Genomic DNA, 23,488 nt, shown 5'->3' on the forward strand with positions numbered 1-23,488 from the left:
TCTGTGTGGGGTTGGGCCCCTGTGACTGTCAGTGGGATTCTGGGGAGGCCCTAGGCACTGCAAGAAGGATGGGCCCCCCAATCCTGGCTGGCCTGGCATGTTGCCCAACACCCAGAAAGTTCTGGTGGGTGTGTCCCGAGATGCCCACGATCTTGGCTCATTTTCTTCCCAATCACCAAAATCCATCTTCACTCTGGCCCAGGTGGGCACCGACAGAGGGGGAAGCTGGGCTGGCAAGGCTGCAGCATGGACATGGTGGAAGGTCTGAGCCCAGTAGGGATCCAACTGGCAGGGCCTCATTTGCCTGCCCCCACACACCCCCGTGGGGTACACAGACACCCCCCTTGGAGGGAGGGCTCCTTCACAACAGCCAAAGCCCTTGCCTCAGGCCCACTACTCAGCAGCTGCTCTGGGTTATCGGGTCCTGGGAGGGGGAGTGAAGGACTCAGGTCTTTGCAGAGTGGGCCCCACAGAGCTGTGCTCCGAGGTGGCTCCACCAACCTGTGGTCGTCACGATGATGGTCGAGTGCACAGATGGGCCCCTCCTTGTTGCCAGGACATCTGAGGGAGCCTTGGAGAGGTCAAGAGATGGCCAACAAGATCACCCGTTCCGAGGACCCAGCACCCACCCAGGCTCTGCATCTCTGCCCTGACACCGAGTCAGGGAACCCAAGTGAGGGACCCCAAGAGTGTCCTTAGGATTGTGCCCTGAGACTCACCTGAGACCACAGGCTGTCTCCCCCAGGGGCAGGCCAGTGAGAGGCCACTGTCTGCAGGGTGATAAGCACGTCCTTCGTGCTAGTCAGTGGGGAGGGACCAGAGAAACCTGGAAGGGGTGGGAGGACTCAGGACGAGTGTTCCAGCCCTGAAAGTTGCAGAAACTCCTCAGGTGGGATCTACCAGCCCCTCGGCTGGGAAGAGGCAGTGCATGTGGCACCCACAGGTGTCTGGCTCTCCCATGACTCCCTGTCCCTCCTGCAGCCCCACGTGTCGGGGGACACCAGCTGGGTTGGGAGGGCACACTGCACATGGCCTTTCTCATTGGTATTCATGTTTCTGTCCCCATAGCACCAGCACAGCCTGCAGGGGTCTATTGACTTGATCAGGATCATCGCCAACGAGAACAAAAATCTCACATCTAAATAAAGAGGTGTAAGTGGTGACTAGTCGGAAGGGGCCGTGCTGTCCTCTTGCTCCTTCCCCAGTCACAGCTCAGGGGGCCCGGCCACACTTGAGTGACTGTCCCTGGGCTGGGCAGCCTCACTCACTGGACCTGGGCATCGATGGGTAGCTGGCCTGCCTCCCTGGACCCCCGACTTTGGTGGTGTCTGCTCCCGTTTTAGCCATGTAAATGGAAGTCTCTTTTTGAAACTTCATGTTCTTTTTATACAAGATTCTTTTGTTGCCGAACCAGCTGGAGACCTGTGGACACACAGAGATAGCGGTCTCTAGAAAAGCTGACTCAGTAATGCGATGATGGGAACAGACAGCAGGCTCCCTGAGGTGTCTGTACTCCCACTGCTTGGGAGGATCATCTTTGAGTGACAGCTTGCAACCCTGGGGCTGGGTGAGAGGACAGGGCTGAGAAGATGGCACTGATTGAACTGTGGACCCAGGGAAACATCTGCAGTGGGTCGAGGACACCCTGGAGCTGGCATGGCTTACAGGAGAGGGTGCAACCTTGCTGCCTAAGAACCAGGTGCAGCTGGGACCTGGAACAGGGAAGGAGCTGGAGGGAAAACAGGCCTGTCTGTGACGTGCTCAGAGTGCATCCACTCAGGGCAGGGGGCGCAACAGACTCAATTCTGCATTCCTCTTTAGGAGAAGCAAAAGCCAGGGAGACACGCATCCCTTTAGACCCAGTAACCCCATTTCTGGGAATCAGTTCAAGGGAAGAACATGATCGAATTCAAGACTTATCAAAGGATAACACGGGTGAACTGACAGGGGCGTGGGAAGGGGCCGAGCACTAAGCCAGCCTGTGTTCAGCGTTGGAGCTGGCTGGGAGGGAGCCGTTACCACTCCTGTTCCACGAGCAGGCAGTCCCGGCGGCGGAGGAGCTGGCCCAGGGCTAAGTGGTGCCAGCCCAGCTCTGACTCCAAACCTGCACCGAGACTCCCAGGGCAGCGCTTCTCCCCACGGGGTGTTCACCGTGGTGGGGCCGTCCTGTGCACGGTAGGGTGCTGAACAGCATCCCTGGTCTCCACTACCAGATGCCAGGAGTGCCCCAGCTAGAGTTGTGAAAATGAAAATGTCCCCTGTGGGCAGAATCCCCCAGGTGAGACCCTGGGCCAGTGTCTCCCTACGAGCATGGAGATGTGCACAACCGGAAACACTTCAATATCCCAAAGTTAGGCACGTGTCCCTGCGGTGGAGTATATGTGTAGGTTAATAAACAGAAATAAACGGTTGAGTTGTGGTGGCAGGACTGTGGATGGATGACCTTTCCTCCTTTAAAAATTTCTTTCTGTAATGTCCCTACATCATCCTCGCAATGTTAACCATGAAAAGAAACAGCCCCTGTGTGTGCTCCCTGCTCCTCAATGTGTCTCTCCTCTCCTGGGTGTCCTTCTGCCCCTGGGTGTGAGGGTGACCTTCTCTTAACCAAGCCAGAGAAACACCTGGTTCCCACTCACCTACAAGGGATGTACCGGAACATCTTTGTGGACTAGGTTTGCAGAAGAATGGTGGCAAGCGGTTTTCCCTGTTGAATTCAGCTGGCATTTTAGAGGGACAAAGAGCAAACTTCCTGAGGGGGTGAGGGAGGGGGGCTGGTGGGTCTGGGGGAGGTCTGCTGCCTGGGGGAGGGCAAGCTCCAGGCCAGGGTCTTCCCTCTGTATGGGGAGCACTCCAACACAGGCCCCTGGCACAGGGCGGGGCAGCACAGGTTCCCAGATATCCCCCCGTGGTTCAGAGCCCCTGGCCAGCGCCTCTGGCCCTTCCAGCCCCTTTGGTGAGCCAGCTGCAGCTGCTCGGGTTTCCACCCCATCCACCAGCTCAGCTCTCCTGCCCCTTCCTCCTCGGGCCTCCTCAGCCTGGAGTTGCAGCTGATTCTGTTCTGAAAACATCTGTGGCCTCATCTATGACGCCCTTTGCCTTAATGGTGTGCTCCCCTCTCACGACCTTCTCCTTGGGGTGAGCCTCACAGCCTGGACAACATCTGCAGCCCAAATCTGGAGCCCCTTCAATTAACTGTCAGTCATTTCAGGTTGTCTTGGGACCTGGCCGACCCACCAAAGTGGGGAGGGGCTCCCAGCCCAGAATTCTGCTGCAGGTGGGTGGGGTCTCAGGGCCCGGGGAGAGCGGGAGTCACTGGAACACAGCCAGTGCTGGTCAAACTTTTGTTTGCAGTGAACCCTCTCCTCAGATCAAGTCGAGACCCGAGACTCATCTGCCCTCCGGAGGTGCTGGTCCTGAAGTGAATCTGGCAGTTCTTCAGACAACTGTCTGTGGTGGCAAACAAGCCGCCACGCCTCACGCTTCTGTCAGGCCCTGAAGCCCCAGATGCCTGGCCTCTTCCTTCAGCTCCGGCCGTGGTGCTGAGGACCCCACAGCAGCTCCAGGGTGACTGAAGTCAGATGTGCCTGAGACAACTGCAAGGTTTTCTGCCTGCGTGGCCCTGAGGGGCTCCTGAGTGCCCTCATCATGAAGTCACAGTGGACTCAGCCTGGGCCGGGGCAGAGGGTGGGGCTAAGGGCACAGGCTCTGGAGGCAGCCTGATTGGGCTGGGCACTCCGCCCCTCCGACTGCACAGGGGGGCTGCCACTAGCTGCCTTGGGCGGTGGGGTGGGGTGGAAGGGAAAGCGGGTGACTTTCAGTGAGCCAGTATGCATCAGTGTCAGCGCCAATCCTCCCGACAGCTAGAGGCAGGGGTGCTGCACCCAGACCCCCTCAGGACACTCATGCTGCCCCATGGGTGTGGCCAGTTTCCTCCTCGAGGCTTTGGGCCGCCTGGACTTACCGTTCCCACTTTAAAACCTCCTGAAATGTTTCTTGGGCTCTCCCCTTAGCTTCCCCTCCCTCGCCCCCAATTCCATTGAGAACACAGGCAGCAGTGACTCCCAGACTACCAGGATCTCCGGGGGTCGTCCAGGTCCCACCTCCAATCCGCACCAACATTCCCCATCTGGAGCCAGATGCTGCCTGTCTTGTACCCCCAGTCACACACGTAGACCGTGTGAGAAACACTCAAGCCTGCGTGCACCCCGGCCAACCCCAGTATAACTGAATTGGCACGTTAGCACAAGAGCTAGTCTGTCATTTTAAGTCCTGATTTTGCTCCAAGTTCTTTTTCGTTTTTTTTTTTCAGAGATTTTATTTTTTTCCTTTTTCTCCCCAAAGCCCCCCAGTACATAGTTGTATATTCTTCGTTGTGAGTCCTTCAAGTTCTGGCATGTGGGACGCTGCCTCAGCGTGGTTTGATGAGCAGTGCCATGTCCGCGCCCAGGATTCGAACCAACGAAACACTGGGCCGCCTGCAGCGGAGCGCGCGAACTTAACCACTCGGCTATGGGGCCGGCCCCTCCAAGTTCTTTTTCTTCTCCTAAGCTTATACCCCCACCTCTCTTATGCAGCACAGCATATCCCTCTGATACAAGAATGATGTTAAATAGTAATGCCGACAATTCACCACGTGCTACACTCTACCTGCCTTACCTCCAGGACCTCACACCCCATGCCCATTGCCTCAGGGACCTCATGCTCCACATCCATCATCTCAGGGACCTCACACTCCACCCGTGTGCTCCACACATTTAATGAACTTCACACAGGGAAGTCCTCCTCACTGGACTTAACCTTCTCCCCTTCCAGATTCAGGGGGCATGGCAGGAGAGGACCGTCACCTGGGAGACTGTGATGCCACCCTTCCTAGCCAGCTCTTCTTTGGCTTCTTTACTGCGGTAAGGGTTGCTCAAATGGGAATAAAAATACTCATTCAGCACTTGTGTGGCCTGCTTGCTGAAATTCCACCAGTTACGCCTGCAAACATAGACAAACTCAGCCAGCATTAATACACTGGCTCTCTTGTAATGTCCCCTCATCCCCATCTATGATTTTCTAGAGGTTATAAAACCAGTCAACACTTCAATCGTCTTCCAAGAGGCTGTGTAAGGGCTACACCTGTGGCCACTGCCAGAGCCCCTGGACAAGCTTGGAGGCTCCCAGGACTTAAGCCCAAGCCAGCACTTGGCTTGATTCTTCCTAAGACCCAACCTTGGGGTCACTGGCAGCAGGTAGGGTCTGACCTGGCATCGAGGAACTGTGAGCACAGGGTCATCACGGCCTCACAGGTGCTCTGCTTCAGCTGCATCTGGATGGTGCTGAACTTGCCATGATGTCACTGACCATGCGCTCGATTTCCTGGGGTGAGACAGGCCTCATCCTGCTCTGCTACCGGAGGAGGCTGGTGACGAGTGTGGTGACCTCAAGGCAGGCCTGGGGCGGAGACACGCACGCCAGCCTGGGACTACCCAGCAGGCTCGCTCAGGGCTCCACACAGAAGAAACGTTCATGGCTGTAGAGAAAGGGAAGGTGGAGGACGGGGTGTGGGGGCTTCTGAGGGGATGGAGGCAGGGGGCAGGCAAGAAGGGGACAATGTCCATCTAGTTCTGACTTTCTGGAAAACAAAGTTTAAAGTGTTTTCTTGGAAACAGGTTCTCTTAATACTATCAGCTACTAAGTGGCTTAAGTGCGCTAATATAACTCAGTTTAATCATTTCGTGTGGATATTTATTCATTAACCACTTGTCCCTTTCTCGTTCCCTATATAAGAGAGTAACATTTTCTGGCAAAAATTCACTAGAGAAAACTGAAGGAGCTCAAAAGATATCCTTGTAGGAATTTTCCTCACACACGGGGACCCTCACCATGTACTCAGACAGACCCACTGGGTTGCAGCGAGGCTCTTTCTGAAGGAACTGAAAGAAAAGTGCCCCTTTTACCAGTTATCTGTTAGCCTTGCAGCTCAGAGACCCAGTTCTCTAACAATCTTACTTGGTCTTCAAGAAGCACCAAATGTAAACTGTAGTTCCCATGAGCCAGGACAGCCTGAGCCCAGCGAGGACAGTGCTTGTGGGGCTGCGGACCCCTGCATCTGGTCCTTGCAGACTCTGGGCAGAAGCTACAGCAGCTGGGCCCTAGGGACAAGCCGCTAGGTCCACTCCAGAGTTGACTGCACTGACTGTTCCTTGTAAAGGCCCCTCCCCAGTCTGACCTCTCCTAGCCCAGAGTAGATAACGGAGGTCCTCCTCCCCGAGTCCCTCTGTTGATTCCATCTCCACAAACAACCCACCATCCGCCCCCTCCCTTAATGCCATTCCTGGACCTCTGCTGCACTGATCCCCCTCCCGCCCTCCATGATCTGCAGAGGAAAACCTTCTCCCCGCTGATCCATCGTGCACACCTGCAAGCCGACTACCTTCAAACACTATGTTTATCACACCAGTGTCTTGTGCAAAGACTTCAACACTCCCCGGCACCCACAGGTAAAACCTAGAATCTGACAGCTGGCACTCAGGGCTTTTCCTGACGTCCTTCCAAACCCACCCTCATGAACTCTCCCTCTGCTGGGTCCTGCATGGCCCTCTGTCGGCACAGCAGACGCTCTGCTCCTATCTCAGGTCTATTCAGCAGCTCCTCCCTGAGTGCCCGTGGTCTAGGCTGAGAATTAGGAGTGGGCCGAGAGGGAGACACAGGACCCAGTCCTTCCCCACAGGGCCCCAGCATGCCCTGACACCTGGGGGTGGAGAGGCCACCTCCACACCTTCCATTATAGCTTCAACTGAACGAGGGAAAGGAGTGCTCAAGGTGGGAACATGTGGTTTAGTGAAGGAGTGTGTGCGTGTCCGTGTGTGTTCATGCATGTGTGTGCATGTAGGGGTGTGGGCTCGTGTGTGTGTCTGCATGCACATGTGTGCACGTGTGGCTCTGGGCTGCTGTGGAGCATGGGGCAGTCATTCTCTCATTCTTTTATTTATCCAACAGCAAGCATCTGAGAGCCCATCACAAGCCGGGTACCACATCAGGCGTTGGAGATTTTTAAAAATACACCAAAAAAACCATGGAACTTATTGTTCCCAAATGAAAACTCTCAAATGACAAAGAGAACACTGGAGCCTTTTCTCATTTCTCTTCATGGAGTATGCATTGGTGCAAGAGTTTGGAAATGCTGATTAACAGTGAAAAAGTGCATCTCCTCTGATCTCCAAATTCCTGTTCTAAGCATTTGTCCTACAGGAACACTGACACCTGTGGAGCCTGTATTTACAGGACGCACACGACCACACTGTCGCTATGAAAAACTGAAACCACCTGGATGTCCATGAACAAGGAGACAACATGCCCGTCACATCCCAGGCCCTGTGGTGTTAACTGTGCGTCTCTCTTGAGGTGCTCTTACGACAGGCATTCACGTGCTACAAGCTTGCTTTCTTTAAGGCTGTACACATTTGCAATATGTACGTGTGTGAGTAAAAGCAAGATCTAAAACACCAGAAGTGACCCCGTGCCTTGGTCACCACCACCAGTCACAGCTGTGGACTTGGCCGAGCTGAGCGTATGCTGGGCTTCACCTTACCTGCTCACAAAGTACCGAGTACCCCCATCACCTGCTGCTCACTCGCAGTCCTGCGCCTCTCAGTACCGTGCATCTGTCCTCCCAGCACACCAGCCTGGCCTAATTATTCTCATCAGACGCTCATTACCATCAATTACAACAAGCTCATTTCTGGCTGATGGTTCCAGAGCATCTCAAATGTGCTCCTCAGCTCCCCCAGGGACCTCGACTGGCGGGCGGGCAGGCGGCTGTGGGAACCAGGAGCTCAGCTCAGGGACACCATCCATCAGAGGTGCTCAGAAGAAGAGGTGGAACTAAAATAAAGGCACCCCCGAAAACCATCAGATTTCCTTCTGTTCCCAACTTACTGAGGGGATAAAACCCCAGTAAGCCAAACAATGAAGTAAAATAAAATTGTGAATTTCAACATACTGTTTTTTGTAAGAAACAATATGGAACTGCTATGGACTGAATTGTTCCCTCCCCACTAAATTCACTTCTTGAAGCCCTAACCCCCACTGTGACTTGTGGAGACAGGGCCTGTGAGGAGGTAATTAAGGTTAAATGTGGTCATAAGGGTGGAGCCCTGACCCATAGGACCATGGCCTTCTAAGAGGATGAGAGTCCTCTCGCTCCCTCCCGACACCCACCGTGTGAGGCAGCCATCTGCAGACCAGGAGGAGAGCCCTCACTAGGAACTGAATCAGCTGGCACCTTGATCTTGGACTTCCAGCCTCCAGAACTGTGAGAAAATAAATTTCTCTTGTTTAAGCAGCCCCGTGCAGACTAAGACAGGAACATGACCCCGAGACGTTTTTATTTTTCTCCCCTAATGGAACAAAGACATGGCTGTTTGGGGGGAAGCCTCCTTCGCCCTGACCCCCGCCACTGCTGCTTGTCCCCTTGCCCATTCAGGAGTGCCCTTGCTTGGCAGCAGGACTGTGCTCCAGCTTCCTCCCATGCCAGGGTGGGAGGCTGGGCAGAGCCATCTCCAGGACCCCTACTGCACACAAGGGAGGAAGTCTAACCCATGGGTTGAGTGCCAGAGACATTCGATGCCCCGACTGGCCCCTTGGATCAGCCACCTCATGACTCTGTGGCTATAAAAGTGTCAGGCCACCAGCCACAGCCCTGGCTGTGAATGGAGCTGCTCTCAGCACCTGACGGGATGGGATAACATGGGACAGGCCTGGCCCAGAGCCTGCCAGGGCTTGGGCTTTGGAAGCCAGCCCCCCTCACCTGCACAGTGGGGTGGTCTCCATCACCTACCACCCGAGATGGATTAAGCTGTGAGAACCTGCCACAGAAAGAGGCATTGAAGCCAAGTGAGAGGTGACCAAACTGTACTCCGAGGAGCCCTCCGATGACACACAGTCTGAGCCTGGCGTTTGGACCTCAGGGTCAGGGTTTCGAGCCCCTGAGTTGCAAGTGTGTGCTGGGCACCCACATTTGCCACTTGTTCCGGTCACACCAGCCCCCACGTCCATCACCCTGCAGGCCAGTCCACAGCACCAGTCTGGAAGCAACGGCACCAGTGTCTCTTCATTTGAGGGTGAGAATAATTATTAGGGAGAAAAGCTTGGGGACTGCTTGCTTCCAGAAACCTTTCAATGCTTCTTTGATCACTTGCTGAGCGCTGACTAAGTGCCGGGCATAAGCTGGGGCTCTGGGGGGCGGCAAGTAGCTGCTGCGGCCCCTGGGGAACCAGTCTCCTGCTGCTCTGTCTTGACAGGAACGGGGCCGCAGGGGTGGACCCGGCGTGGTCATCGAGACCTGTGCTGAGGTTAACGTTTCCTGTCCTCATTCATGAACTTGAGTGCAGCTTCTCCCAGCTCCAGTTTCTCTTGTAGTCAAAGCAGAGGTAATAAGGTAATTGTACAAGGAATTCTGGCAAGGAGCTAGTCCCAGTAACCACTATCATCTTTTGTGAGGGTGTTTCCTCCCTACACGATGCCTGTTAACAGAGGATGCGAAAAGGGGCGCAGGTGGTAAATAACTTTTTGTACTTGGACCCCAACTGCTTAAGAAAAAATGCTCCAGCTATTGGGAAGGTCTGAATGGCCTGCAGTTGCTCTTTCTGATTCTGTCATTGTATCTATTCCCTAGGGATGGACGCCAATGGAGCGTGTGCGTGGGGCCCAGGAGTCTTTTCCTATCAGGGTCATTTCATCGATAGGCCAGAGTTTTCCCAACGAACCTGACTCACCTGGGGAGCAGGAAAACTGCACAGCAGCCCCACACCCCCCCAGAGGGCTCCCAGAGCTGGCAGGGGCTGCAGATCAGAGGCTTGGTCACTGTCAGGGAGACGGGTTTGATTCTGACTCGGTCAGTGCCAGTTATTGGTAACGGGCAGTTTCTGAGCCTTAATTCCTTTAAGTTGGGAATCATATGCATGGGGATTCAATGAGATCACCAGGGAAGGGTGGGACATGCTGTCCCCAGCACAGAGGCATCTTCGTACACAAGAACTCCTGCTGCTGGAAAAACCCCATCAGACCACGACTTGGGGGCCTAGGGGTGCCCCCCACACCCCTACCTGCATCCCATGAAGGTGCAAGTCTGTCTCTATTATCACTGTGTGGAACCACCCTGCTCTCTTGGGACTGTCGCTGTCGTGTTCACTGCCATCACCCCAGCTCCTGGAATGTGCTTGGCCTTGCAGAATCATGCTCCAGAAATAGGAATCTGTGCTAAGAAATGGCTCCCTGAAGGCCACCAGGTCACTATATGGAATGGCACTACTGGGCCCTCAAGGAAGAGAGAGCCCCTTTTGTCAACAAACTGCTTTGGAGGAGAGACCCAGGAAAAGCCACCCACCCACCACATGGAGAACTCAGGATGGGAGCTCCATGAGGAAATCACACCCCAGCTTCATTTGTTTAAGCCACTTTGGCTTAAATAAGTGAACTGCAAATCAATGTCAGCAGCATCTATGTGTGTGTATGTGCATAAATATATGAATCATAACCACAAGGATTTATCTCTGCACACATGTGCTTTCAAACTCTGTCACTGTAAATCAATGAAAGTGAAAATTCTATGTCAATGAACGTTCATGAAAATCTATCAATGTAAATCATCTCAGTAACCTAAAGGAGAGAACTCAAAAGATACAAAAAGAAAAAAATCTATTAAAACAATACCCATTAGTGATAAAAACCCTTAGCACACCAGGAATAGAAAGAACCCTCCTTAGTGTGATTAACAGGTCTCTCCACACCACACAGCACCCTCAGACTTACTGGGGACCTTTAGAGGCACTGCTTCAAGTCAGACACATACTTGACTCAGCTCTGTCCTCAGGTGCTGGTCAAGAGGATGAGACCAGGAGCCCAGGAAGGACAGATGGGCAAGGTAAGGATGGGAGACGTGATCCACGTGCAGGCTAAAGGGTGTCCCTGTGTTGGGGAAGTCGCCCAGGGAGTCACTGATGTCACCAACAACTCCCTCCTAACCCTCTACCCCAGCCCTAAACTGGCCCCTAGGCGGGGTCAGTGCTCAACAATGGCATTCTATGTGGCTGGCCCCCGACACCATCAAGGACCATTTCACATTCTTGTTGCCTGGAGATGACGAGTCCTTAACCTAAATGAGGAGACTTTGGGAACACAGACTGTTAGTGTTGAAAACTGCCTGCATTGACCTTTCAAGCGACGTTCTCTAGGTCAGTTCATTCAAGCAGCGTTCTAGATGAAGCCTCATTTTAAGTCACTTTGTCTTAACTTTGTCTTAACTGAACTTTGTCAGTCCCTCAGGACTTTATGCAGAATATTCCTTTAACAGTCGTCAGCTTCTGAAATCACGGATGCCATGCACACTAGATACTCGCCAACCCACGGGAGTATCACACCGTGCAAATTGCCATCATTTCTAATTAATCCTTAATTAAAATACATCACAATCTAAGTGCTGAAGCCTCAACCAAATATGCAAATTAATTTTTATTTCAGTATACTTATGCATTTGTTCATTAAAGCTCTGCAATTCTGTAATAAAGTACTGTATGAACTGCTGATGCAAAGTAAAAATGATATACAGTTTAAGTTTGTTTTCCTTGCATGTGGCAATGAGGCAAAAGGAAAAGCGAGCAAAATGCTTTAATATAAAACTTGGCCAGGTAAAATGTCTAGAAAACTAGTCCATACTCTCCTATGGGCTTTGAGAACATTTAAGAGCAAGAGCTAAGAAAAACACCACTTATGGACAGTTTCTATCTACATTAAACAATTTTATTTCTCATCCAAAGAAATCCTCTGATTTCAACTGAACAATACCTAATGGGAGCCATGAAGAAAGGCGTAGAAGCTTCAGAAGCTGGGCCACCATCACCCAACGTGTGACCTTTATTTTTCTGAGTCCTGCTGCACAGGGAGGTGACCAGTCCAGCAACACGCATGTCAACTATGTCCTACCCGTTCCCAGGCTGGGAATCAGATTTTTAGGCTGGCCAATGCCCTAACTACGCTATTAGGAATTGTCCCAGGAACTGATGTTAAGCAGGTTCTAGGTGACAGGACAAAGGAGCATCTTCTGTCAAGAAAGATTAGTCACTCCCGTGCTACCACCAAGTTTACTGACACCTACCGTGAGCTGAGACGCACAGCAGGCATGCCTATGTTTTCTTGGGCTGTCGCTCTGGGGAGAGAATCAGAAAACAAGCCAGAAACAAAAGCACAAGACAATTTCAGTCGATGGTTAGGCCCTAAGAAGAAACCTGAACAGGGTAAGAGAGGCTGCAAGAGAGTGCTGCTTCACGAGTCCCTGTGTGTACTGAGGCCGTAAGCTACAGGTTCACTCTGTATTAGAGATGCGGCCCTGCCCAAAACCCTGTGGTCCTTGAGCTGTTTGAGATATAATTCAAACAGCATAGAATTCACCCATGTAAAGTATAATTCAGTGGTTTCCAGTAGATCCACAAGGTTGTGTAACCACTACCACTACCTAACATTTTTACCACCCTAAAAAGCAACCTCGTCCCTGTTAGCAGTGACTCCCCATTCCCTCACTTCCAGCCCTTGGCAGCCACTAATCTCTTTCTGCCTGTTCTGGAAACTTCATATAAATGGAATCATATACTCTGTGGCCTTCTGTGTCTGGCTTTTTTCACTCAGCATAAAGTTTTCAAGGTTTATTCACGTTATAGCACGTATCAGAGCTTCGTTCCTTTTTACGGCTGAATAATTTGATTATATAGATGGACTATGTTTGGTTTCTCCAGTCATCATGGACGTTGGGTTTTTTTCATAATGCTTGATCTGTACGTTTGTTTAAAATAATCCACCTGTCTGTTCAACAGAACTTTCTTAATGTTCTAGACCTATGCTGTCTAATACAGGAGTCACCAGCTATATGAAGCTACTGAGCACTTGAAATGTGGCTTTAATTATATTTAATTTCAATTATTTCAAATGTAAATAGCCCCCATGGAGACCAGCGGCTGCGTGGCAGGGACCAAAGCTCCGCACAGTCTACAGCTGCACAGGAGCAGTTAGGATTGGAGGCTCAATTCACCAGTCACCCTGAGACTCGGGGCCGGGAAAGGACGTTCCAGGCAACCTGGGAAATAGCTCCCCAGCTCTAGGAGATCCACTCCCAGCACAGCCCTAAGGAAATGTGGTAGATGGGACTCAGCCCTGGGGAAGAGTCAGTCAGAAAAGAGATCCGAGTTCCAGAAGTCACACGCTGGCCCAAAGGGTAACTGCTGGGACAGACCCAACCAGAAGGCTGGACCTACAGATCATGATTTTGCAATTGCAACAGACCTAACTAGCTGATGAGGAAGGGAAACAAAGGTAAACAAACCTGCCGGATTACTTTTGCCTGACAGCTCCTAGCCGGGACAGTGAACACTGGTCAGTAAATAATAGGTGTTCCCTATTATATTATGAATTATTTACATTCTTTCCCCTGAAAGGCAGCCATTGGTTCCCCCGTGGCACAGCAAGGGTTCCTTGGCCCGAGAGCAAGGTTGGTGGAGCTGGGACTTCTCGTTCCTCAGTGACACAGTGACCCCAAAACCAACCAAACTGAGGCACAGATGTGCTCTTGAGACCAGCTTGGGGGACAGTCACAGCCAGAAGACAAAGCAGGTCCCTCTGTGTGAACTGCCCTGATACCAAGTGGCTCTTCAAGGGGCTTCCTGCGCACACAGGGTCCAAACTGCCTGCACACCCGCAATCCAAGGTCCAAAGGCTTTTGTACAAGTTAGCACGCAAGTGCATCTGGAGGCAGAGCCTGTGTAAGAATGTTCCTGCTCTGTGCTAAAAGCCATCGTTTGAATGCAGGCTCTGCCTCAGTCCTCATCAACATAATGTAGCTAAAACCCAAACAATTCCGAATCCTGTAATACACCTAGCCCCTACGGTTTCGGGAAAGGGATGGGGCCAGTATGCATTTGGTCTTCCCAGCTAAATTCAGAACTCTCCAAAAAGGGTTTATTTTGTACTCCTCAGGACAACTCCTCTAGATACAAAGAAAGACTGCTGTTTTTCGGGTTTTTTTTTTTTTTTTTTTTGCTGAGGAGATTAGCCTTGAGCTGACATCTATTGCCAATCTTCCTCTTTTTGCTTGAGGAAGTTTAGCCCTGAGCTAACATCTGTGCCCATCTTCCTTCGCTTTATATGTGGGTCACAGTGACAGTATGGCTGACGAGTGGTGTAGGTCTGTGCCAGGGATCTGGGCACTGAAGCGGAGTGTGCCAAACTTAACCACTGTGCCATGGGGCCCACCCCAGGACGTCTGTTTTAAGGGAAGGATTTTGGAGGGAGGGGCCACTCCTAGAATGCCCTTGGCTTTCTTAGACTGCCTTAGGCAGGACCACCCAGACACTGCAGAGAACACAGGTGAAGCGCCTGCCTGCACACCGACCTGGAAGATGCACTCGTGTCCCTCCCACAGGCCGGAGGAAGCATCGGAAGGCAACTCACCCTGGAACTCATGAGGCAGTGCTTCCAGGAACATCTGCCAACACTGGGTTTACGTGGCGAGTGGCTTTCTTTTCAGAATGATATGAACAATAAGCCTTGTGTTCTCAGTCAGGCCCCAGACATTCAGTCTTCCTGAACCTCGTAAAGTGAACAGGATGAAAAGGATTTCACTTAATAGGTATCATCAGCAGAAAGTCTTCATTCAACAAAAACGTGAGGGACTTGCACTGCATGCAAGGAACTAAGACAGTCCTAGATCACAGGACACCCTAGACCTTGCACTGGCTAAGGGAGACAGATGGCAGAGGCCAGGAACCATCATGGATGCAGTGAGGGCAGTGGACTCAAAGACAGCCTGCGGGGTGGGGGGTGGGATGGGAGCCACAGGCAGTGAAGCACAGGGAGGGTTCCCTTCCTGAGCCAGGACAGGGTGCAACTTGGTTGTGGCTTAATGGGGTGCGATGGTCTCTCTCTGGAGCTTCACTCTGCTTATCTGTAAAACAGGAGTAAGCGTCTGCTCCCAGGCCGCTGGAAGGTTGGGGCATTAATGCAGGGAAGCATGGAGCTCCAACAATGGCCACTGGGGTGGGGGGGGGTGGTCAAATGCTCTGCGCAGGTTTGGTCTTTAATGACATGCCGAAGACTTTAGCCAGAGGGGAAATGTGATAAATGTGAGTTAAATCAAGAAGGAGACGTGCAATCTTCCCTTGTGGGGCCATCCCCGTACCTGCAAGCTCAAAATGCACCCACACCCTGCACACTGATGTTTGAGTCAGTTGGAGGAAAGGAAGCGTGACTTTCGGAAGCAATGCCCAGATGTAATGTGTGTGGCTTGTGCACTGAGCCCCACAGCCTCCTTGGGACTCAGCCTGGGGCGAGTCAGAAGCCCCAAGCATGGCCCTTGCGCCCTGGGAGGATGGGACAGGGCGACTGAGTGGCTAAAATGGACACCTCAGCCTGCTCTGGTGGTAGCAGGTATCAATCCCTTCTTTTTCTCCTGAAACTGCTGAGTCGGAAGCTGATGGACAGCTGCAGTCATATATGTACATACAGAATCAGACGGAGCAAAGAATGAGATGTGCCCAGACTGCGCATCCACAGCTCTCCAGTTTCCTGTTCAGGTCCAGCGCTGCACTGATAGGAAAAAGGTCATTAAGAACTATAGCTTTCTGAGACGACACTAGATTAAATTACTTTTAAAAATCACTTTTCAGGGGCTGGCCCCATGGCCGAGTGGTTAAGTTCATGGCGGCCCAAGGTTTTGCCAGTTCAGATCCTGGGCGCAGACCTAGAATGACTCATCAGGCCACGCTGAGGTGGTGTCCCGCATAGCAGAGCCAGAAGGACCTACAACTGGAATATACAACTAGGTACTCGGCGGGGGGTGGGGCTGGGGTTGGGGAGAAGAAGAAAAAAGATTGGCAACAGATGTTGGCTCAGTGCCAATCTTTAAAAAAGAAAAAAAGACTTTTTATTACTACTAATTCTGTATTTTGCAAAGCTAGTTGTTATCAATAAAAACCTTAGGGGCTCACACATCCAAGGAGCTATGATGACACAGCCAACTGCTGAGGGCAGTGGGGAGCCCCCAAAGGGCTGTTTTTTCTTGGGGGCCGGTGGGGATGAGGCCGGGGGACAGCTCACCTCAGTGAGAGGCACCCACGCTAGCCAATTTTTATCAGGGTGATCAACATCACACAGTGCAACAGTACTAAGGAGCATGTGGCTATGGTTGGTGTCTCCAAGGGCTGGGCGTGTCCCCTGCAGGCACTTTCTTCAGCCTACAGGACTTGGGTTTTGCTGCCCAGCGGTTGCAGGAGCACTGCTCATCCAGTTCATACAGAACTCTGAAGGGAGTGCTGCGAGAGGCTGAGGGCAAACTTACCTAAACTAAAAAAAAGCCCAACCTTCGTACTTCCATTTACTGGAAGCCATAATATCTGCTCCTCATCATTTAAATAAGGAGGGGCCGGCCCGTGGCTGAGTGGTTAAGTTCGTGCGCTCCGCTTCAGCGGGCCAGGGTTTCACTGCTTCAAATCCTGGGCGTGGACATGGCACCACTCATCAAGCCATGCTGAGGTGGCATCCCACATGCCACAACTAGAAGGACCCACAACTGAAAATTCACAACTGTGTGCCAGGGGGCTTTGGGGAGAAAAAGGAAAAGTAAAATCTTTAAAATACATACATACATGCATACATAAATAAATAAACAAGGAACAGACATGACAGGCTGTCAGACATTCAAATGTCCTGCAGGGCGAGAGGGTGTCTGTGGAGGAGGATGACCTGGCTTTGGGTGTTAGAGGCCAAGAAAGGTGAGGAGGGTGTCACAGGGCAGCTGCCTGCAGAAGTGGGCTGGTTGGTGGGGGACAGGGGTCAGGGGCCGAGGGGGCGAAGAATGCATGTCTGGGAGGAGGATTTGGTGTACATGTGAAGGGAGGGAACGACTAATTAAATAAGCAAAAGTTTTGAGGATAATGGGAGCAGGGTTCTTGCTGTCAGAGAAAGGAGATACAAATCTGGGAAGAGAGAAAAACAGGATGACCCTGTGGTGTTGAACTAGAATTAAAGATATTGGAATGAACTCATGGTTTTCAATATATACAGATATAGAAAAAATAGATTTGCATGTGTGTGTGTGTACACACAGGAAGTTACTACCCACAAATATTCCTTAGCTGTGTCTTCTGAGAGTGACTAGAGTAGCAACACCTCAATAGCACTGAGCACACTGAGGGCCAAGATCTACTCTAAACGGAGGCTGGGCTCCTGGAGAAATGGCAACTTCTGGCTGGGGCAGAGAGAGGAGAATAGGAGCCTGGAATGTGTTATGGCAGCAGATAAGGGAAAGCTCAAAGGATGACAGAGACATGTCAGAGGGACACAAAGCCAACTTGAAGGGGCTCCCACTAGCCACATCTGGGACAGTGTGAGCATCAAAATGAAGGATGATAGTAACTGACTATGATAAAATAGGATTCTATAATCTATACTGATACAAAACACAAAAATGAATAAATGAAAAATTTAACGAGGGATGGAGTCATTTACATAGTCTCAGAGTACCTCCCAACAGAACGCTTATCACAAAGAGAAAGGGAGCAACTTCAAAAAGGAGAAGTCTGGCAGAGACCATCTCACTTGTGTGATCAAAGTTAATGTCCCCAGTAGGGGACAGACTGAATGTGGGCACCACTGACCAGCCTCTGCATGACAACAGGGTGTTGTCTAATTTTGAGGATGCACAGTGGAAATGTAACCTTAAGGAAACATCAGATAAGTCCAAATGGAGCGGCCTGCCTGTGATCTTCCAAATGGTCAAGGTCATGAAAGTCAAGCAAAGATGCGGGCTTGTCACAGATGGAAAAAGACCAAAGAGACATGATGACTAAATGCAACATGAGATTCGGACCTGCATCCTTTTCTATAAAGGACATTATTAGGACGAGTGGCAGAGCTTGAATAAGGTCTGAGGATTCCATGGGAGTGGCGTATCAATGTTCCTTTCCTGACCATGAGGGTTGTCCTGTAAGCAGGAGAATGTCTTTGTTCACTGGACACACACTCAAGCGTGCAGGGGTCATGGGGCATCATGGTAGCAAGTTACTAGCAAATAGTTCAGGAAGAAAACTTATTTGCACTGTTCTTGTAAATCTGTGATTGTTTCAAACTAAAAAGTTAAACACACAAACAAACCTATGAAGACAAATGTGGACGACTCAAGCTACAAGACTGAGGAACTGTCACATATCGATAGAGATCAAGCAGACACGTGGACTAAATGCAACATGGGAGTCTGGACCAGAATGAGAACATTAAGGGAAAAAGTGGGGAAAGCCGAGTAAGATCTGCCGTGCAGAGATAGAGCGTTGTACCGAGGTTCATTTCCTGATTTCGATCATTGCAGTGTGGTTCTGAAGGTGGTTGACCTTAGAGGAAGCTGGGAGAAGGATACAGCAGAACTCTCTGTACTATTTTTTCAACTTTTCTGCAAATCTAAAATTAATTCAAAATAAAAAGACTTTTTTTAAAAACAAAAAGGTTTGCAGTGGCAGAAGCCATTCATGGGGATGACTTTGGATGCTTCAAACAAACAAAACAAAATTGTTATGATACTACCTTTTTTTATCATCTTTTCCTTTTCCAAAACAACTGAATGCCACGGTGCCTCTTAGGTATTGCTTAAGACGAATGCAGCTGCTTGTCACACATTGGCAAAAGTACTTCTCCAGTTATAAACTGCAAAATAAATGCATGTGATGCACCAAAAAGCAGGGCACTGACAAGACAGAAATGAACCATCTGAACCATCCACGGCCAGAGAGAGATGGATGGACAAGAAGGCTCATGATGCACATTAGGGCCAAGCCAGGACCCGAGGTGCGTAGTTGTCGACTTCCTGGATCCATGCAGGAAGTGTCTTCTCAACCGCCTACCTGTCTTTTCCTTGATCTCACAGAGCACACTGAAGACAGCAGGCTTCATCCGATGGCAATTCAGAGCATGCTTTCTGAGAGAAGGGCAACAAAGGAGCATATGAGAGAAAGAGTGACACTGTCCACCAGGGTAAAGCTCCTCCATATTGAGCCTGCCAGTTCTGTTGAAAATCCTTTATGAAGGTACAGTACAAGAGCATTTCATATGAATTCAATCTGTGCAAGATTCAAATACAGCAATATACAAAAACTCAAAACATTTCCCTTTATATGTAGAATTTTAAACAATGCAAATAATGCAAATTTAAACAATGAAGTAACTCACTAAGAACTATGAAATTTCAAGGTCCAATGATCTGAGAGCAGCACACTTTGGAGCATAAGCAGAGACACCAGCCATCCTATCCCAGTGGTGTGCACGTTAATGTAGCAGGTGTTCACTGAGCAGCTACTACATGCCACACACCATTCTAGTGTCACAGAGACAGACAGACAAAGTTCCTACCCATGTGGCAGTTAAGATGGAGCAGGTGAGAGACACCAAACACACACACAAACAAAACCATCAGCCGTGCCAGGTACTTCGTGGTGACTTTACTAGAGTGATGGCTAGAAGACATCGTAGTTTGCATGTCTCTAAGGTGACATCACAGCTGAGATTGGAATGACAAAAAGTCAGGCCAGAAAAGGGCTGAAGAGGGTAATAATTTAAGCAGAGGAAACAGCCAATGCAAAGGCCCTGAGTGAGAACACACTTGGCTTTTTAAGAGACCAGTATGCTGTAGGGTAAGGGGTGAGGGAGAGAGCCACGCGGTGAAGTTAGAGAGACAAATGGGGCCGACTGAAAGTCTTGTAAGTCAGGGGAATGACTCTGGCTTTTTTTTGCCTGTGATGGGAACTGTGGTTGGCAGAATGGCCCCCAAAGACGTCCATGTGCTAATCCTCGGAACCATGAATACGTTACCTTACAAGGGAAAAAGAACTCTGCAGACTTGATTCAGGTCTTGCCCAGCTGTGGTCAGCAAAAGAGATGTGATGACATAGGATCAGAGAGGCTATGCTGTTGACTTTGAAGATGGAGGAAGGGATTACCAGCCAAGGAACGCTGGGAGCCTCAACGAGTTGGAAAAGGCAGGGAAACGGATTCCCCCCAGAGCCTCCAGAAGGAAAGCCCTGCCGACACCTTGATTTTAGTCCAGTGAGACCCATGTGGGATTTGTAACCTACATAAATGGAAGATAACAAGTTTGTGGGGATTTTTTTGGTGAGGAAGATTGGGCCTGAGCTAACACCTGTGCCAATCTTCCTCTATTTTTATGTGGGATGCTGCCACAGTGTGGCTTGACGAACAGTGCTAGGTCTGTGTCTGGGATCCGAACCTGTGAACCCCAGGCCGCCAAAGTGGAGCGCATGAACTCTACAACTATGCCACTGGGCTGGACCCAAGTTTGTCTTTTTTAAGCCACTACATCTGTGGTCATTTGTCACAGTGGCAACAGAAAACTAATACAGGAAGCAATGGAGGATTTTACAGAGTGGTTATCACATGACATGATTTGCATCTTTATTAGTGATTTTTTTTTGGAGGAGATTAGCCCTGAGCTAACATCTGCCACAAATCCTCTTTTCTTTTTTTTGCTGAGGAAGACGGGCACTGAGCTAACATCTGTGCCCATCTTCCTCTACTTTATATGTGGGATGCCTACCACAGCATGGCTTGACAAGCAGTGCGTAGGTCTGCACCTGAGATCCGAATCCGCAAACCCCGGACCGCTGAAGTGGAATGTGCGAACTTAACCACTGTGCCACCAGGCTAGCCCCTATTAGTGTTGATTTTTTGAGATGTAATTCACATATGATAAAATTCAATCTTAAAAGTATACATACAGTTCAGTGGCAACCTTCACCAACTATCAAATTCCAGAACACTTTCATCACCCCCAGAAGAAACCCTGTCCCCATTAGTAGCCACTCCACATTCTCCCCTCCTCCCACCTGGCAACTAATCTTCCTGTCTCTACAGATTTGTCTCTTCTGGACATTTCATATAAATGGAATCATACAGAATGTGGCCTTTTGTTACTGACTTCTTTCACAGAGCGTGTCCATTGTACGGATATATTTTGTATTTCTCTTCATCAGTTGACAGACTTTTGGGTTGTTTCCACTCTTTCGCTTTTATGAATAATGCTGCTACGAACATTTATGTATAAGTTTTTGTGTGAGCATATGCCTAGGAAGAATTGCTGGGTCATATGGTAACTCTATGTTTAATTTTTTGAGGAAATGCCAAACTTTCGCAAAGTGGCTGCACCATTTTACCTTCCCATCAGCAACTTACAAGGGTTCCAATTTCTGCACATCCTCACCAACACGTGCTATTGTCTGTTTCATTATGGCCACCCCATTGGGTATGAGGTGGTATCACTGTGGTTTTGATTTGCAATTCTCTAATGGCTAAAGATATTGAGCATCTTTTCATGTGTTTATCAGCCACTCTTTTTGGAGAAATGTCTATTCAAATCTTTTGCTCACTTTTTAATTGGGTTTTCTTTTTATCATGAGTTGTAAGAGTTCTTTATACATTCTGGATACTAGACCTTTCTCAGATATATGACTTGCAAGTCTTTTCTCCCATTCTGTGATTGTCTTTTTACTTTCTTGACAGTGTCCTTTGAAGCACAAAAGTTTATCTTTTTTTTTTTTTTAAAGATTGGCACCTAAGCTAACAACTGGTGCCAACCTTCTTCTTCTTCTTTTTTTAATTCTTCTCCCCAAAGCCCCCCCCCATACATAGTTGTATATTCTAGCTGTGAGTGCCTCTGGTTGTGGTATGTGGGACACCACCTCAGCATGGCCTCATGAGCAGTGCCATGTCCGCCCCCAGGATCCAAACCCATGAAACCCTGGGCCACTGAAGCAGAGTGCACGAACTTAACCACTTGGCCATGGGGCTGGCCCCCAAAATTTATCATTTTGATGAAATCCAATTTATCTATTTTTCCTTTTGCTGCTTGTGCTTAAGGTGTCATATCTAAGAAACTGTTACATAACTCAAGGTTACAAAGATTTATGCCTATGTTCTCTTTCAATAGTTTTATATGTTTAGCTCTGACAGATAAGTATTTGATCCGTCTGAGCTAATTTTTGTATATGGTATTAGGTAAGGGTCCAACTTCATTCTTTTGCATGTGGAGATCCAGTTTTCCCAGCACATTTGTTGGAGAGACTATTCTTTCCCCACTGAATGGTCTTGGCACCCTTGTAGAAAATCAGTTGGCCACAGATGTATGGGTTTATTTCTGCACTTTCAATTATATTCCATTGATCAATTTGCCTATCCTTAAGTGAACTGCATTTCAAAAAGATCACAGTGGCTGCTCTGTGGAAAATGGACTAGAAGGCAAACGTGGAACCAGGAACACCAATGTGGAGGCTACTACACACTGGAATAGTCCAGAAGTGGCGCTGGCTTAGTTAACAGTTATGGTAGCAAACATAAAAAGTAAACATATCTTTGACTTGGGGGATGGAATTAACAAGACCTCCTGACAAACTGACGTGGGGTTTTAGGGAAAGAGGAGATTCAATGATAGCTACTAGTTTTAGGCCTGAGCAACTGGATGGATGGAGACACCATTAACTACAATAAAGGAGACTGGAGGACAGCAGGTTTTGGGGAGGAGGGTCTGGAAAGGAGAGCTGTACTTTGATAAGGTTACACTTGAGTACCTATGAGCTACCCAAGAGGAGGTATCAGATAGACAGCTGGGCACATGGACATGGACTCAAGGCTGAAGATAATACAAAGATGGGGAGTCCTGGGCATAGAGACGGCACTTAAAGCCCTGAGACTTGAGGAAATCACCATAGGAGAATGTAGACAGAGAGGGGCCCAGGCACACAGACTTGTAGAGATGAAGCAGAGAAGAGTCTGCAGAGGAGACTGGGACCAAACTGCCGGTGAGGAGGAACCAAGAAAAACAGTTTCAAGGAGAGAAGAGTACTCTGTGAGAAATGCTTCTGAGACACGAAGCAGGAGAAGAACGCAGAAGAGATCTTGGATTTAGCAACATGGAGGTCACTGGTGACTCAGCAGTGGGAGGGAGAAGGGAGGAGTAGGGAGAAGGGAGAAGAGGGAGGAGAAGCTTGGGAAAGAATAGGTGGAGGAGGAGAGGAAGCGGAAGCAGCAACCACAAACTCTTTGAGATCTGATCATAACGGAGAGTAAAGAAACGTAGCAGCTGCTAAAAGAAAGGGTGTGTAGTAATCATGTTTTTTATTTTCTGTATTTTATGATGCTTTGACCTCTTAGGGCTAGCTAATTCCAGATATAGCAAACAGCTTGCCTGAGAGCGTGCCTTTCACATGCAAACCCAAATCCAAAGGCAATACGCCCAACCACCTCCTTTCTCTAACTCTCAGCACCAGCCAATACTCCCCCTGCTGTAAATCACCCCAGGGCCAGGTACCAGACAACTAGAAACCACCCCTATAGCCCAGAGCCTGCAGAAATTATTTAAACTATTCCAATTTAAACTTGCTTAAACTTGCCTACTCTGCCTTGT

The 23,488-nt window shown here is 49.7% G+C and overlaps 1 protein-coding gene across 1 annotated transcript; it reads right to left on the minus strand.

The window, feature by feature from the left end:
* Nucleotides 1-414: 414 nt before the first annotated feature.
* Nucleotides 415-6,579, minus strand: PBX4 (PBX homeobox 4). The gene is given in 7 exon segments (XM_046671208.1): nucleotides 415-501; nucleotides 720-826; nucleotides 1,269-1,422; nucleotides 4,845-4,980; nucleotides 5,247-5,340; nucleotides 5,343-5,436; nucleotides 6,547-6,579. Coding segments are annotated over 7 exon segments (705 nt in total).
* Between the last annotated feature and the right edge of the window lie 16,909 nt (nucleotides 6,580-23,488).

The sequence above is a fragment of the Equus quagga genome, chromosome 9, assembly GCF_021613505.1.
Source record: "Equus quagga isolate Etosha38 chromosome 9, UCLA_HA_Equagga_1.0, whole genome shotgun sequence".
Classification (NCBI taxonomy): Eukaryota; Metazoa; Chordata; class Mammalia; order Perissodactyla; family Equidae; genus Equus; species Equus quagga.